Source organism: Lytechinus variegatus, chromosome 2, assembly GCF_018143015.1.
Source record: "Lytechinus variegatus isolate NC3 chromosome 2, Lvar_3.0, whole genome shotgun sequence".
Taxonomy (NCBI): Eukaryota; Metazoa; Echinodermata; class Echinoidea; order Temnopleuroida; family Toxopneustidae; genus Lytechinus; species Lytechinus variegatus.
Window position 1 is genome coordinate 11,939,237 of NC_054741.1, and position 18,999 is coordinate 11,958,235.

General features: G+C 38.4%; 1 protein-coding gene across 2 annotated transcripts in view; it reads left to right on the plus strand.

The window, feature by feature from the left end:
• Positions 1-618: 618 nt before the first annotated feature.
• Positions 619-18,999, plus strand: part of LOC121407333 (glutathione synthetase-like) — a 27,296-nt gene continuing 8,915 nt past the window's right edge. The window contains exons 1-4 of one of the 2 annotated variants that reach the window (XM_041598370.1): positions 619-701; positions 12,660-12,959; positions 14,616-14,691; positions 16,302-16,453. In XM_041598370.1, the coding sequence (XP_041454304.1) occupies positions 12,694-12,959; positions 14,616-14,691; positions 16,302-16,453 (494 nt within the window). In that variant the 5' untranslated portion in view covers positions 619-701; positions 12,660-12,693. Of the gene's footprint in view, positions 702-10,296; positions 10,440-12,659; positions 12,960-14,615; positions 14,692-16,301; positions 16,454-18,999 lie in introns of those variants that run through there. The other variant, XM_041598371.1, reaches the window with a different exon arrangement.

Consider the following 18,999-nt stretch of genomic DNA (forward strand, 5'->3'; position numbering starts at 1 on the left):
ATTTATTATTATTATCATTTATTTACTCTTCATTTTGTTTATTTTTTTATTTTATCTTATCTTTAATTCATAAAATGTATTTATGAAAGGGGGACCTTCACCCTACAAGCTCTGCTTTTTAGTTGGTATCCTTCTCTTTCGATTTCATAGTATTATTGTATTATAGAAATGATTTAAATGTAATATTTTGTAAATATATGTTTATTGAATTATCATTGTAACTGTAAAAAGATTGAAAGAGAAAATAAATGGAATTGAATTGAATTAACCATTTGTGTCTATAACACCATGATAACGTGTTAATGCATGCGTAAACCGATGGTTTGCGCATGGTGCATTTTGTACAGTCTGAAGGAGAAGACTATACGAAGTCCAATTAGGGTTCGGAGTCTAGTCGCTACCCTAGACACGGTATACGCTCCCAGACTTTGATCCCGCGCACGCGGACGACGATGATCACACGTGGGTGTCCACACGTAGCAAACATGAATGGGTTGAAGGGCCTACGCACATATGGTCATCAGGGTTTCAGGATAAGAAGTCATTCGTGATCGAACTGGACCACCTATATCGACCCCATCTCTTGAATCCTGGAAAGTTGTCCTGTGCAAGCTCTCAACAGCTAAACACTACGTACATGCGGCAAGAGAGATCAAGGAGATATCACCCCCGGGATATCACCTCTCTTTGGACAGAAAGAGGTTAGTGCTATGTGTACCCCCGCATGTACCAGGGAATTATTGAGAAAATTTCACAATATTATATATAAATTGCCCGATTTCTCAACGTCATTAAGCATGTTATACGCTTGCATGCACGCAACGCAACGACGTCCCCTTGTATTTATATAATGCTGTCATTTAGCCGGGCATTTAGCTGATAATTAATCATGAAACAATCCAGGTGTTTCTAGTAGTAGCCCGTACCGTACTTAAAGTTAAACCAGTGGCCTTTGCAACCTTCCAAAAACCAATGAAACGCTTCGCAGAAATCATCTCCATAACCCTGTTTGCATCAACAGGCATACATGCATGATTATGAACCCATTAGCCCGGGGGGGGGGCACTCGACCAAAAAAGTGGTGGGGGGTGTGCCGCGGGCGAGACAAAAAACGGGGGCCTTGGAGCGGGCTTATTGCAAAAAGGAGGGTCCTCGGAACGGGCATCGGAACGACAAATGTTTGTGAAAACGGGGGTCCTTGGAACGGATCGCCAGCGTGTGAGCGCGTATGCATCCCTACGAAACGGTCATGCGTGCATGATGCAGCTAGCGCGGCCTCCGCGGGGAGCGCGTTTCCGTTTTACACCCTTGCGAAGGCATTTTCCGGAAAAGTAGCCAAAAAGCGACTAGTGAAGAGTCTACGTCTACGTTTGTTTACATTATCAGCTGGGGCGCGCGATCCAAAGTCCGCACCGAACAGAACATACCGTACTTGCAAATGCAACTGAGCTTATACCAGGTTCAATACGAATGTCTGCCTTGATCATTTGTCTTGCGATTTGCTGATGTCCGTCTTTCTCTCTATCTGTCTATAATCTATCTCTCAAATTTTATCTCTATCTATCTATGTAACTGCAGTATCTATCTATCTAATAATCTTCTCTGTCTCTCTCATTCTTTATCTAACATCTATCTATCTCAAATTCTCTATCTCTCTCTATCTATCCATCCATCTGTCTGTCTTTCTCTATTTCTCTCTATCTATTTATCTATTTTTTAACTAGAGTATCTATCGATCTATCTGTTAATTTGTTAATAATCTTCTCTGTCTCTCTCATTCTTTAATTATAAAATATCTCTCTCTCTCTCTATCTATCTATCTATCCATCTGTCTGTCTTTCTCTTATTCTCTCTATTTATCTATTTTTTTAACTTATCTATCTGTTAATTTGTTAATATTCTTTGTCTCTTTCCTCTTATCTATCTATCTATCTCTCATCTATCTATCCATCTGTCTGTCTTTCTCTATTTCTCTCTCTCTATCTATCTATCTATATATGTTAATTTGTCTACCTCTCTGTCTCTCTCATTCTTTATCTTTCTATCTATCTAACATCTATCTATCTGTCTCTCAAATTCTCTCTCTCTCCGGCTTCTCTAGCATCATTCTGTCTGTCTTTTTTCTCGCTTTCTCTTTGTTCGTCCTATTTCTATCTACAACATCTTTCTCTCTCTCTCTATCTATCGATCTATCTATCTATCTATCCTTCTCTCTCTCTCCCTCTCTCTCTCCCACTCTCCTCTATATATCGACCTCTCTGTCTCTCTCTCTCTCTCTATTTATCTTTCTATCCATCCATCTCTCCCTCTTTCTTTCTATCTATCTATCCACCTCTCTCTCTCTCTCTCTCTCTATTTCTTTCTATCTACCTATATATCTATCTATATATCTGTCTATCTTGTCTCTGTCTATTATCAGTCTTCTATATCTATCTTTTGGCAGCTTCTAAGTGTATCAATCCATCAAACTTCAATTTGTCTTTCCATTATAAGTATCTGTTTATTTTGATTTTGTCTGTTCATTCTATTCATTTAGTTAATAATTTATTTAAAAAAAAAAAAACTATCATAAACAACGCGACTGCAAAAGCATGTTCGGATTTCACTCTGACTGCCGCTCTCTCTGTAAAAGTGCCGAGGAACTCTGTGCTCTGATCAGTAACTGCAAATTGCATGCGGTGGTGGACTCGCCTGTGTCACACGCTGCATGCAACCAGCGACGTGTGTAGACTCTTCACTAGTCGCTTTTTGGCTACTTTTCCGGGAAATGCCTTCGCCAGGGTGTAAAACGGAAACGCGCCGCCGGGGAGCTCTGCGGCCGCTTTTCACCAAAATTGCAGCTCATTCAATGCGATCGGAGCGGCGTAACGAAAAGTATGCGCTGCTCTGGAGCGGATTTCTCTCTTCTCTTTTCTCGATAGAAGAAAATGCTATGCCTTGGAGCGGCTTCTTTGTTCTTGTTCTCAACAAGGCAAAAATGCTATGCCTTGGAACGGAAATTTGAGTGTGTGAAAATGGGGGTCCCCTCCGCGGCACATACCCACTCCGGGCCCATTAGCCGGCCAGCTGACCATTAGGCCATGGACCGTTATACATGTTATACAGGTTGTGCGAGCTAGGGTCTAGTGTGGTACGTACTACTAGGGTCTGTCTGGGTAAATGGAAAAAAAACCAGTAGGACCTACATCTAAGTATATGTATATATATCCTTGTATGTTTCGTGTCAATTGTAATATATTGTATTGTACACAAGCCGGTACACAATTAGCAGTTTTCGGCTGAGTGAACGTGGACAGTGGAAGCTTTTGACCTCAGAGCCCCGGGTTCAGAGCACTATGGGACTGTACGATCTGACCAGGGCCCTGGGAACAATTTCTTTTATTATTATTAATAGTTGTTGTGCTGATGTAAATTTGTGAAAGAAAACGAAAAAAGGAAGGTTTCACTAAAAACTTAAGGTGATTGGATTTTGCTTACATTTTTCAATTTTTAGACATGATCCTTCCATACACGCAGCACCCCCGCCGAGCTCGAGGCCGAGGAAAATTTGGGGGTGCCCCAGCAGACCAGTGCCCATAAGGGGAAGGGCTTCCAACAACAACCGTTCAACAAAATGAAACATTTTCAATTATTGCTTCGATTTGAGATTTATGGGGGGGGGGGGGGGGTAGGCCTACTCTGATCATGCATAAAACCACTCACTCATACCATGTCTACAAAAAAAATGAATACGGGGGGGGGGGCAGTATCGTGGCCCCCAAATCAGCCAAAATTATGTTCAGTAATTTCAGTTGAATATGAATAATGTGTCTGATGCCCAAGACTAAGGCTTGACCTTGTGACCTTGATTGTGACTGCCCATCAGGCTCGTGTGCATTGACGGCGGTTGTAGGTCACGGGAGTGTTCCACCGTTTGCCTAACATATCGTATAGTGTAATATTGTGAACATGCTAGCCTAACAATAAAGATGGTAGGTTTCTGAATAGAAACATACTGTACTCCATTCAGTTCTCAATCTCATTTCATTTTCTCACAGGAATTAGGGACAACATAATATAACTCTGTGATTATGAGTAAAACAAAGTAATGAAAAAAAATCAGGAATTTTTGCGGTTACATTAAACCAACGCAAAGATTGTTTGAAATATTTTAGATTAGAAATACATTAGATTAGCAGACAGGTAGGTAACTGACCATTTCCTTCCTTCCTTGGACTCAAACAATGACCACTATCTCCCTAACTCTCTTTTGCACTGATGCATGTTGCTGATCGAACAATACTGATATGATCCGTATTTATGACCTCAGTCACCCATGACCCAGAAGTGACTGGATGCGTTTATTTTTCCTCTAGTGCAACTATACATGGAACTCGAATGGAACTAGATTATTATTTTTTTTTGAATATGAAATTTACCACATTTTGAAGTTAGCTTAATTTCATTTCATTGTGAGCATTTCCTGGTTTATCAAATGAGGAGATCGATGACACCACACACTCAATATTTCTTTGGTATTTTGTAATATGATATTTTTACTTTCTCATCATGTGAAACAATGTTTCATTCTCTCTGTACATGAAATACCACTTGTATAGTTTGCAATTTGACCAGGTGGGTGTTTGTTTCATAAAGCTGTTCGCAAGTTAAGAGCGACTTTAAGAACGACTGGTGGCACTTTCTTCGAGCAAACCCTCGCAATGAAGTTTTTGTGTATATCACTTATTACCCAAGAAAGGATCACCAGTCGTTCTTAAAGTCGCTCTTAACTTACGAACTGCTTTATGAAACGGCCCCGGCCTAATATGCTTCATTCTCAGACTATTTCCATATGCTCCTCCCTCCATCCGCCCTCCACTGTGGCGGGGCGGATGGATGGGAGCTCCACTCCTCGATCGCCTCACAGTCAGAGACGCAGTCACACTTGCTCCGAAAAGACACGAAAACCTCGACAAGGTCACAAACAGCTTAATTGCAGTTTTACTTAAAACTTTAATGACGTAATTCCCTTGAAGACCGTAGAGACGAAATAAGAGGCAGATATTAGAAGTGACCAGAACTCATTTGATAACAAAGTTGACAAACTATGCTAATTATCGGAAAACTTTTGCCTGACCAAATCTGAACAAGTGGTGGTGTTATTGTAATACTAATAGATTGAGCATTAAAGGGGAAGTTCAACCTAAAGAAAAGTTTGTTGTACAAATAGCAGAAGAAATTGGTGAAGGTTTGAGGAAAATCCGTTGAAGATTAAGAAAGTTATTAGAATTTTAAGTTTTGGATTTGTGACGTCATAAACGAGCAGCTGCCCATTATGTTATGTAATATAAAATGCATGAATTTTATTTTGATAATGGTTCCTGGTGACTTATTTTTGTTTTCTTTTTATGATCGGGCGTGAAATGATTTACTAAAGGTATACTGTAAAACCATTTTATGTAAACCTTTGGCAATATTTATTATTATTTTTCTGTTATTTTTATTATAAGATTTTTATCAGGGTGAACTTACCCTTCAACACCATTGTATGTTAAACATTTTGTGGTTCAATCAAGATAATTGTCAAATCTGTGAAAATTGAAATATTCTTTAATTAAAATAACCCCCAAAATAGTGAGTCATTATCACTGACTTTTGCATATAACCTTTTTTAAAAGATCATCAAAACTTTTAAATGTCATAACTTTGTTACTTTACTTTCGATTTTGACAATTTTCAACATGGTGCTTTGTTGATTTTCTGTATTGATTCCAATCATTTTTTTTTCTGGGGTGTACTTGAACTTTAATTTTGAAATTATGTCCACACAACAACTAGAGGTCAGTGGTCACAACATCGCGCGTGTTTTTGCACCCACGTGCACATCAACTTGCAAATTTCTGCACAAAGATTGTAACCAAGGGCTTGGAACTGGGGCCATGTGGCACACCATTTACGGCGTGCTGGCCTCGTTTTCTTAAATGATTTTGCCTTTTAGGAGAGCTCTCTGTTATTTTATTAAACTGCACAAAATGTAACTTTCCCTTGAAATAGGATCAATAACTTTTTAATCAGGTGTAGTTAAGGAATCGTCTTTCATAATTATGCATTCATATTATATAACAGTTAACTTTGTATTGTTGACATTCACCATTTCACCTGCAAAGCAGCTTTTCCGACCACGGCGGCGGCGTCAACACTAAATCCTTACCTTAGGCTAAGTTTTTTTAATAACAGCATAACTTAGAAAGTATATGGACCTAGTTCACGAAACTTGGACATAAGGTTAATAAAGTTTACTGAACATTCTGCCTGAGTTTCAGGTTACATGACCGAGGTCAAAGGTTATTTACTTAGGGTCAATGAACTTGGACCATGTTGGGGAATCAACATCAAAATCTTAACCTAAGGTTAAGTTTTTGACATTTCGTCATAATTTCGAAAGTATATGGACCTAGTTCAATAAACTTGGTCATAAAGGTAATCAAATATTACTGAACATCCTGTCTGAGTTTCAAGTCACATGACGAAGGTCAAAGGTCATTAAAGGTCAATGAACTTTTACCATGCTGGGGGGCATATGTTGAATTACCATCATAGCTCCCCAAGTGTATTGTTCTAGTTCATAAAACGTGGACACAAAAGTAATCAATTATCACTGAACAACCTGTGAGAGTTTTAGTCCACATGACTAAGGTCAAGGTAATTTAAGGTCAATGAAATTTGTCCTTGTGGGGGTATTTGTTAAAAAAAATCGTAACTCTGAAAGTGTATGTATCTAGTTCATAAAAGTTAGACGTAAGATTAATTAAGTATCACTGAACATCTCGTGCGAGTTTCAGGTCGCATGACCAAAGTCAAATGTCATTTAAGGTCAATGCACTTTGGCCATGTTTATGGATATAGTTTATGACATGTGGACATAGGGGTAATCAAGTCTTTGGTCACATGATCAAGGTCAATTGCTATTTAGGGTCAATGAACGTAGTATTGTATTATTATATGAATAATGTTTTTTGTGAAAAATTATCTTAGTTTTTAAAGTGCAGCACTGTTGCTATAATATGTAATGCAGGTGAGACTGCCAGAGGTGCTCCACTTGTTTAAAGTTAAGTGAGCATAGAAATAAGCAAAATAAGCAGGTAACAATATAGAGTTAATGTAGTTATTTCAATCCTCACTTGCAAGGACGAATTCTTGGTAGGCCTATTCATGATTAGAACAGAGCTATACAATATATATGAATAACTTTATTGTCACTTCCAAAGAAATAGGTCTACTATAGCTCGAATAATTACACTGTTCATTTATTTTGCAATGCCTTTCAAGTTTCAGGTTTCGATGAGATTAATTCGAGAAACATGTTTTAACGGATGACAACAAACTATCAAAAATTATATTAGGCCTATACGTGGACTCGTTGACGGGGCACACGATAAAGGCGAAAAATGAGAAGTCGGAAATTTAGCCGCAATCTTTACAAACACTCAAACAGAATATGTAGTAAGCATTGAAGGGAATTGCAAAATCATATTTCAAAGTATTTACATAACATTGTCTGTGAAGACTGAATCACAAGGGATAGATGTCATTGGTTATCATCCATCATTTACCATGTTTACTGTTGAAAAGATGGGAAAGACATGGTACAGATAAGGCACGTGTAAACAGGTATATAGTCTATTTAACTTTGATAGTCCAAATCCACATTATTGGCTTAGGTGGGAGATTAGATAAACTAACGTCATGGATGAAGGAGAAGAGGGAGAGAGCGTATGGCAAGCTGTTTTAATATTTAATTCTGATAGGATTCAGTTCTTGATATCAATAAATTGTTTTGTCAAGTTAAGCAATGGTAAGTGTTGATATCAAGAAATCGAATTCTTGATATCAAGAAATGGTTTTGTGTAGTCAAGCAATGATAATTCTTGATATCAAGAAATGGTTTGTGTAGTCAAACAATGTTGATTCTTGATATCAAGAAATGGTTTGTGTAGTTAAGCAATGGTAATTTTTGATATTTAGAAATGGTTTTGTATAGTTGAGCAATGTTAATTCTTGATATCAAGAATAGGATTTAATGTTAAAACGGCTCGCCATAAGAGCGAGTCACATATGTGTGTATTCGTATCTGTGAGCAAGGATCTTTTGAGATCTTTGAAGGTCTCAATTTTGTTTTAGTCACGGAGTAGGATAGGAGTATTCACAATACAAGAATGAAGAAAACTGAGTCCATCCACGCATCTTCGCAAAGTCGTAATAAAGACCCACCGCGGATGACTCCATGTTTGAGGACGGTACGTAAGTGCTCTGGAAGAGTAAGGACATTGTCAATACAAGCTCTAAGAAGTATCAGGTAACAGGGGTAATCATGTTCAAGTTTTTTCCATGTATGATTTAATTTTTTTTTTAGATTCCATTTACCTTAATTTGAGTTTAGCATTAATATTGTTGATAAGTTCTTCCAATTTTATATATATTCTGCCCGTCATCTCAACTTGAGAAACGCAAAGATCGCAGGTATCATCATCTCTGTGAATGTCTCTCTAATCATGATACGCGCGTTCATGCTTGACAAAGTAATTTGTAAATTGCCATTTTGTAGTATTTAAATAATTTTGTTGTAAAAAGAAATTACGGATATCTCATCTCGATTCTCGCGTAGGCTTTTTTTGTGTTCGCCATCTGTTGATGAAATGAAATTCTATATGTCACAAACTTCTTTGAATATCTCCTACGTTTAACAACCAGACATAAATTATCTCGTGATATATAAATATAGCTGCTATCAAAACTCTTATCTAGCGTGTGTGGGTTCGTGTGTTTTGGGGTAGGTGGGAGAGTGCGCGCGTGTGTTTACGTTGGGGCTTGTGTGCATGGGTGCAGGGGAGGATATAGGTGAAGCTACTGTTAGTAGCTCAATGGATGGAGAGGGATCGTAGTCTGCAGGCACAGACCCTCATTGGAAATTCGTTCAACAAGTGTGCCTCCACGCAAAGACTAGCACATACAAAACTTGAGCGAGAAAGCCTTCAGTACACAAGGCATGAGTATAGGCTGCACATTCAGACCCTTATTTCGAGTGAAGGGTTTGCCCAGCAGACTAGAGGGATCGTGAGCGGAAGGAGAAGAGATTAGAAAAAAGTCGGGAGGTAAAAAGAGGTGAAGTGGGAGAGAGAACAAGAGATAGTAGACATAGCGGAAGAGATATCAACACATTCAGAAAGTAGTCTGCAAGCACACTCATATTTGACACTTTAACCATTATCTAACCTCTTGTCGAGGCCCTGGCGGTTGCTTCCCGAGCAAAGCGAGGGATACCCTAATTCGCTTTGCGGATCGCTTCGCTCTGGAAGCACTCCGCTAGGGCCTCGACAAGAGGCTAACCATTATCAGGTCTGAAGTGAAGTATAGACTCCAAAGACTGTTTTGTCAGCCGTGGTACATAGTGAATCTATTAATATCTATAGCCCCCTTGCTTCAGACTCTGTATTATATATGTGAACAACAAGGGTCTGTGCCTGGAGACTATTCAGAAAGGAAGCCTATGAGGAGGAGGTGGGGGAGGCGGGGAAGGGTATCGAAAGCCCCCGGCGAAAGCCAAGGGGATCGAGTAACGTAAGAAGAGTAGAAGACTGCACGTCTCCATACGGAGTTATCGATATGGGGCCATGTTCACAAGAGTACTCAAAATGTATATTCAGGGTTTTTTTAATTATGGAGGATATAGGCTAACGAATCGTGATGTATTTTATAGCCTACCAGTAGGTACCATTTCTGTGGGGCACATCAAAGGATAGCCAAATCGAGGAACAGCCTAGTACAGGTTTTATATTTCGAGGCCAGTTTGTTTCATGGGGACTTTGGGCGTTCAAGAATAATAGAATAGTAAATAATAAATCAGTTAAAGAAAACAAATCAATATATTTTGAGACATACTCTTTAAAGGATAATAATATGAAAAATAAGGCACACACGCATAAAACAAGCTTAAAATGATCATCATGTCGCGTGGAATAGGGCCTAATTGTTGCGTAACGATGGGAGGAATGCATCGGTAGCCAGGAGGAGGGCATCCCACCCCTTTGACCTCTTCTCGGTGCCGCCAGTACATAACAAGGAGGAGTGATATTACCCCCATCATCTATCTTCCACAGCGCCTAAGGTCACTTTGTAACGAACAGCATGCAATCCCGTCGCATGGTTCCCATTCCATGTTGGCATCGGCCAGGCATTCGTGTACCCAGCAGCCAGACCAAGGCGAGGGGGCAGCGCTGATGACATCCGGGAAGAAGCTAGGTCGTGTGTTTGTGGGTGTGTGTGTGTTATAGATTAGTCTTATTGATCTGGAGACAGCATGGTCTCGAGAGGATAAGACCGTAAACATCTTGGAGATCTGAAATCGAGAACCTCTCATTTTTAAAGGCTATTTTATACTTACGTTGTGATATCAATTTCAGGTAAGCTGATTGCCATCATTATTTATTCATTCATTCATTCATTCATTCATTGTTTTGTTTGTTGTAAATCCCCTTTTCTTCTAAAGCATGAACAGACAGAACATCTGTATATGCCTCCTCGAGGTTTGTTGATCACAAAAGGCGTACATATTTAGTCCCGTCACAGGACAGGCGCGTAACGTGTGTTACGCGAAAAATAGTTGAGAACAAGGGCTATCATAATTATTATTCAGGCGAAGATGCATATGCTGTTTTTTGTGAATATTTGGTTGAAAGGTTTCACTTAATTTCCATTGGGCTGATACTAATTTATTTGACTTTATAGCGTAATAGTATAGAGGCTGTTAATCTCGACATAAGTACACACTATTATTCTATTTTTATATCGTCCGAAAGGGGCGATTTCCCCCTGATAGTCAGGATGATTTGCCTTGACAAGTGAAATTAAGTCAGAACAAGGGAGAATATGGGCCTAAGAATCCATTCAAAGCCTGGTTGGCGCCACAGAACGATCCATGTCATGTGATGTGTATGCTATCCGACCTTGCTCGGATATCAGATCCTGATGTGAACATTGTGAGCCGATTGACCTCTTGGCCTTTGAGATGCAGTACAAGCACATGGGATGGATATGGAAATGATTCAGCGGGGTTACGGGAGAAGCGGTGGGCTGGACGAGGGAGGTGATAAGTCAGCATGACTGAGCGCAGAGTATCTCTGCCAGAGTTTCCGAGTGAATCAAAATGGGCCTAATTACTCTCTTGGGGCGGACCGCGAATAATTAAAATAGGAGACCGGATGACCTTCGCAACACAAAGCATAGCAATGATTGTAGAACATTTTAACGATTGATTGCATTGACTACAATGTACAATCAATTATTGTGTTGCTGGACCCTGGTATGGAAATTATATTATATGGCCCATCTCTACAAACAGAGATACAAAACCTATTCATTTACAACACTGATCTATTTTTGTGTTGTGGAGCTTGTTAAATACTGATGATATTCGGATGATATCTAGGCTATGTCCACTTTCATTTCTTATTGGCCCCCGGCGTCGTATTACGTCAGCCGTGTGAACACGGCTGTGCTGCGACGCCTAATAAGACGGTACATTCAGGGAGTATATTATAGACCCAACTCCCTGGTACATTGTATGTAATTACGATAACTTACACACGAGACGGTACTGTTCTTACCAGCTGTGTGAAAACATCCACAGAGATGCTGAAGAAGAATGGTCACACGATGACGCATAACTAAGATGCCATCACTATCGGGGACTCCCACATGGAGAATGATTTACGTGTACGAGCAATGGAAATAGGTATATAGGCTGCCAAGATGACATTAAGGGCGGGAGGGGGGGGGTGCAATAATCAGAAGAGGGCACCCCTATCGATTTTTCTCAAACCGCAGATATTGCAAAGTGTTTGAAAAATAGGAAAACTGACATTGTCATTAATGACAATAGTATTCAGATATTTAAAAACATGCTACAAACCCACAAAACAGATAAACTTGCAAAGAATAGTAATGTGAGTCACTTAAGAAAGTACAAAGCAATCATAATATTGGCTCTGAATGGAGTGATCCATCCGTATCTCTTTTTTAATGAGGAAGGGGGCAGAAGAAGAGAAGGAAATAAAACAAACAAAAAGAAGAAGAACAACAACAACAAAATGGGAGTTTTCGCCTTTACTACGGTGAAACTCTCTACAACACATCGATTCCTTTGAAAATGCAATTAAACTCAATATGGAGAGCAGAGAGGCTTTTCTCGAAAGTTTGTGGACTGGGACAGCATTATCCGCTGAGGAACAATTGTAATTATAATGTTGTCCAGAGTCAAGAGCTACCGACGCTGTCCCGGTCCACCAACTATCGACAAAACTATCCTCTGAAAGGAATTGGTGTGTAGTAGAGGGTCTCCTCCTAATGCGGAAAGTCCAGATTAAAAGTCTTTACGGTGTTTTGGGTGGCGCCCAGACCTGGGTCCAGCCTGCATGGAACCTTGACTTGGTTCCACTCTCGTGAAATCAATACAAGTGATTCAAGTAACCTTTCATCACGGTGTTGAATGTTATTTGTGTGCATTCACGTGTCGTCTCGCTTCTCGAGTATGGTATCTTCTTCTCGGCATATTAATTCAAACGCAGGCTATTTACCATCTCACTCCCCTTCCAATATCCAATCGTATTATTTAACTCTTCTAGGAGTCTTTGGCAAGTGGAGTAGATATCAACAAGAATGGTGGAGCTACACCCTGCGGTTGAGCTACCGCTCTCGACGGATGAACTGGAAGAGTTAGCGGAGGACATGAAGGATCGGGCATATGCGATGGGGGTACTAATCCGCCCCTCCAAACACCGGACGATACATGGACCCATTACGCTGCTCCCATCCACCTTCCCGAGACTTCTCTACAATAAGGCAATGCAACTACAGACTGATATTAATCTCCTTATGCTGGGGATCAGCAAAGACGATGAATTCCTATATGCAGCACTTAAAAGGTAGGACTACATTCTAAAATGAATGCGTAAAATAATAATCATGAACTATCAAGTGCAAATGTATTGAAAAGCCCATGGACCTATCCACGGAGGATTATCTATTGTTACTGGGGGTGCTGTGATAATGCTCAGCACCTCTATTAACATAAGAAATGAATCACATTAATTTAAACAATGGTCTGATTATACAGTGATACAGTGAGAGATGTGATGTCAGGCCTGCCTTTTAGGCCTATATATTTTTCTTTTCAGGTTTGAACCATGTATACTTGTAGAACATCTTAATTTGATTTTAACGGTGAGTCGATCTCGCATTTTATCATGATTGTTCATCAGCTTCTAAAGCTGCGATATCACAGTGCCACGATGAGCAAATATCATGTTTTACATTCTTTGAACAGAAAATATTCGTGGTAATAGAATACATATATACAGGATTGCCCTTTTTACGTCATTTCACTCATTAAAGTCCTTTTCAATCTGTTAGGAATCCATGGTAACTTCAAATGCTTATCCCATTTGGAGTCATTGTTTTGAGGAAATATACTGACAGGTGTTCTACACTACTGGAAATCTCAGCTGCTCCTAGCATCTGATTGGCTTGGAACTAATTAGTGAAAATTCGCTGAATGAAACTCTTCATGAAAACCTCCCTAAAGCTATGAATATTTAGTTTAAAAAATCATGTTCCAATCAGAATAATAGTAATAATAACGATGATATACAGAATGAGTCAGATTTTTTTACACGAAACAAATCACAAATTTCAAGGGGTAAACACATGTCCAGACCACAAATATCTCGTGTCCTGAAAGAGTGTTTCCCCAAAATAATTTGATATATTTAAAAAAATCTGGTATGTGGAATACACTTGGATCATTAGGAGACATTGTTGTGATGTAAAAATTTGATTTGCGCTACATGCGTGAGTGCAAATATAATCCTGTATACGAGTTGCCTTGAACCTTGAAGAAGTACTCTCCCAAAAAGCGTACACGCTGTCCTGGAGAGGGTGCAGTAATTGCAGTAATTAATAGCAAAATATTTTTTCTTTTATGATAGTTCTTTGATTCATTTAATTCAAAAGGAATTTTGCAATGGCATTTACTACAGCTCCCTATATTTTGCTGCAAACTATTTCGTTAAAGTGTGAAGCCATTTTGATTATTATACTTTTTTGTGATGCTCAGATATATCTATGCAGTATGTAGTCAAATGCACGATTTGACTTCAACCATTCCTCATTAATTGGGCATTTTATTTAAATTACAACAGTAAGTGTATATTATCATTATTATTATAATTATCATTGTTTTTATTATTATTTATAGTTGATATCAAATCGTTTCTTGCATATAGAGTGGCTACATTGCACATGATTTAAAATCCTTCCATAAAAAAAAACTTTATCAAGTCTACTATGACATTGTTGATTGTTAATCATTCTTTGGCGGCCAGTCTTCCATTCCAAATACCTTGAACGCATGACTCGGGTCAAGACCGACACCAAGGTCGGCAAATTTTGTCCATGAGGCCGGTTTCGACCACATCCCTGTCACGCTGTATATTAAAAATATACGCCTTTATTTCATATATCTCTTTATAGGCAGTGAATGGATAACGAAAGCTATTAAAATATGTTTGTGTAATTGGCAGTGTTGTTCCTGTTGACGAGTTCACAAGACGGCTTTATGAGATGCATTTACAAGTTAAAAAGGAAGGCTGCTTCAAGGCATGTATTTCTCATGAACTTCCTTTTATTTTTACATTGAAGTATCCTACTCGTGGACATATCTATTTTCTTTTAATTCCTTTTGTGTATCTTTTGCTTTCTTCATAATTATGTGTCACTCAAGTATCTTTCCTTATATTTTTCCTTCGGGAACTTTGGTTAAAGATTCTTTATTTCATTTATTAATTGCAATGAAGGTAAGGCAGTGCTTGCAAGATACTAACGACATAGATCAGAGTAAAATAGCATAAATGAAGAGAATCACAGGAATGGAATAGAACCAAAGGTAATCGATGGACGCTGAAACTCTTCCCCCATGATTCTATTATATTGTTGTGTTGTTCTGTTCTTTAATGCGATATTAATATAATACTGAGATTAATCACACTTTTTAGCCGTTGATAAAATCTACAAGAATATTAATCTCCAAGTTTGTTGCCAAATGCAAGCTTTAATTGAAGTGTCTTTGAGTCCCGAAGATGTCCAAACTCATATTTCTTGAGCAAAGTCATGATGGTGCGGCCCATTTAGCACGCGCGGGGAATCAACTGTGCCTTTAAAAACAGTCAATGACGGTTAGCAATAGGTTGCAAAATGTTCATAGGTAATTGACAGACCATCCATGTCTGTAATGTGAAATTGTCAGTTTGTTTTTGGCCTCCGCCCCTTGTTGACTTGCCAAGCTAATTCTCCATGACAGATCCGACTCGGACCATTGGACATATCGGTTTATTCTGGACAGATAGTTCAGAACGTTTGCTGACAGCGTGAAACTCTGGTTATGAGTGGGTTGAAATTTGTGTTGATGAGGGAGATTAGAGTTATGCTATATTGTCCAACTATGGCAGTTTTTTTGTAGCGACGAAACGGGGACAAAAATTGATTCATGTACGTAAAATATGCATCTCCATGGTTACTTCATGACCTGTTTCCCACACCCATTTATCAAAATATTAATTCCATATTTATAAAGATTTCAAACACTAGGTGCTCAATGAAAATGATCTTCAAAAACTCTTATCTGACGAGGAATGATGATACATGTTTAGGAGGGGGGGGGGGTGGGTATATATTTAATGGTTTTATATGGTTCAAAATTTATTTAAATCTACATTAATTGCATTAGTTTTATTGTTCGAGTTTTTTCAAATTGTTGTCAAAATTATTTGGGGAAGGGGAAATAGACGTTTGCACCCTGATATTATCGTTGGGGCAATTGCACAATGAGCCAAAAATTTTGAGGATGCGAGCGAAGCGACCGAGAAAAAATGTGAACATTTTTATTACAAAAATCCAATTTCGTAATGAATTTAGACATTTTTGGGCAAGCGCCCCAAGCCCCCCCCCATCTGTACGCCACTTGTTGGGGGGGGGGGTCATTCGTCTCCTGCCTCAGATCGGTGCCTCAGCCCCAATCATAACCCAAACCGTTATCGATTTCCATTATATTCCCATGAATAAGGTCCTCGACACTAACGGTAATAATGAAGATAAAGATAATAATGTAAAAGTAATCCTACATAGATACAAATTACAATAATCCTAAAACACGATAATAACAGTCATAATGATTGGTAAAATTTCCTCTTGATATTTTTTTTTCATGACAGCCAGTAACTTTATGCATCAACCGGACCGATTATATGCTAGACTGTTGTAAGGAGGACGATGAAGAGTCTTTCCTGGACCTATCCATGGTTGAGATTAACACTATAGCAGCAGGGTGTCCAGCTCTTAGTACAAGATTAGTAGATGTACATAGGTAAATATGGATATTGAATAGAATTGAATGGAATGAAATGGGATGAAATGAAATAAGTTGAAATGAAATGAGATGACATGAAATGGAATGAAATAAAATGTAATGGAATGGAATAGAATGAAATGAATGGAATGGAATGGAATGGAAAGAAATAAAAGGAAGTGAAAGGAACTGAATTGAATTGAACTGAAATGAATGTAAGTAATGTAATGAAATGGAGTCACGTGGAATGTCATGGAGAGAAATGAAGTGAAACGACATGAAAGGAAATAGAACTTAATGAAATGACATGGAATGGATTAGAATGAAATGGAATGAAATGAAATGGAATTAAATTTCAGGGAATGACATTTTAAGTAAGTGAGTGAAATGAAATGAAGTGAAATGGCATGGATTGAAAAGAAATGAAATGGAAGCCCAAAAGGCCATCGTCATTTCCGGGAGCACGTTCCGTTAAAAAAAATATAAGCAAAAACAGTTAAGTGTTCATCCCCTCTCGAGAAGCACATCCCGTAAAAATACCCAAATTCTGGCAACAACAAAGGAAAAAAAGTATGTCAGCACGGGGTGCTCAGCCCCACCCCACTCCTTCGCTGGTGACTACAAAGAATTTCTGCTACCGCTAATACTGCAGAGATGTGTGATAAATGTTGTCATATCTCAACATGGTACCTTTAAAGTCCGCTCCTGCTGCCTTGTCGGGACATGAGGATGAACGCACGAAGATGCCAAGCATATTTCCCAATTTTCTATAGAATGCCTCAATATCTCTTACTACACACCACTGGGGGTATTTATGGCGTCCACCCACCTCCTGCCCCGTGTTGGAATGTCCAAATCGACCTTTACTTTTCGTATATATCAAAGATGATGGGCTATATACTTATTCTTATTATTTGATACTTTCTATTACAACTATATGAATATGTAAGTTTTCTTTGTGTTTTTCCCCTATGCTGAATTTTCTATATTTATTGACAAGTCAACAACAACAGTAAAAAAAATGTTCTACATGATCCAGTTATTATCATTTGTGACGATTGGAGGAGAAAGACGTTGATAACTGAATAAAGCATAATGAGGACATGTATAAACCCATTAATGTTTAAAAAATGAAGGGGCCAGCTATTACAAACAAAATATTTGATTGAACGGTAGCTAATGATATAAATGATATATGAGTTATATGTTATCGAATAGTCTTTAAAACTTTACGGGTTTTATTTCTACAGGAATTTGATCAGATCTGGATTGCGACACTCTGTTTTTTTTGTTTTTTTTATAACTTTTTTCTTCCCTTTTCTTTTTGAATTGATCACGTAAGGCTATTTCATTATAATAATAATAATAATAATTGTAAATTTATATTGCGCAATTTCTGTTTGGATATTCTCACCTGCGCATTACAATACATAACAGATAAGCAGAAAACCAATTATTAACAGGATACGCAAAAATTTTAAAAGTAAAGTTAAGTTCGCTAAATTAATCGAAGAAAAATAAGTAAAGATTAATTATTTCTACAAAATACATAACCAAAAACATGAAAAAGTGACTTCTTTATGAAAAAAACTCTTGAAAGAGGTAGGATTTCAGTTTGATTTTTAATAAGTTGACAGAGGATGCATTTCTTATTGAGGAAGGGAGACTATTCCAGAGTTTGGGTGCAGCACTGATAAAGGCACGGTCACCTAGTGTGATCTTTGTTTTACATGGTGGGAGACTGAGGAGCATTGTGTCATTATCACCATAATCGATTCCATATGAATTTATGTAAATGTATGCATTGGAAAGATATGGGTCCTAAGACTGAAGGGGGAGGAGGTTATTGTAAAAATGACAAACAAAGGTAGCATCGTGGTGTTTAGCATTGAAATTGAGGCACCAAGCAAAACAACATCCCTGCTGCAGACATTACGAAATGTAGCCATCTGTTGAAATCTATCATCTTTTATGGGTCACCATGTCTCAACGCGACAGATGATATGAGTATAATCAAATCATGAATGAACTAACTGCCCCAGTGGGAGAACTAGGATTCTTTTGTAAGCAGAGGATAGGAGTCGATGTTGGCACCAAATGTAGAAGAGAGATAACCACATTCCGCCTCTATTTGCCCCCAATAAATAATATATCTATATCAAAAATAAATGAATAGATAAATAAATTACTTGGATTCGAAATGACTATATTTTTTAACCTAAACCGCCGAGGGGGGGGGAATGGTTGTTGAATCAACCCCCTTCGAGATTTTCCGCAACCAATCCGCTGCGCGAAATTTTTCGACTGTGTCACTCGCTGACTTTTTACTTTGAAGTGTTGCTCATCTTTTGGGACCAAATTTATGATGCCCGTGTATATGGTTGCAAAATTACGCACCGTTATGTGCACGTCAGACCAAAATGGCTCCAAAACGTGATTTTGTGAACAAAGTAAATGTAAATTGATTTTCTCATGTTGTTCATAAAGATATGATTATTCATACTTTCATTAGCTGAAATGAATTGATTTTTGCTCTATATGCTTCAAAAAGGTTGTGCTATAAA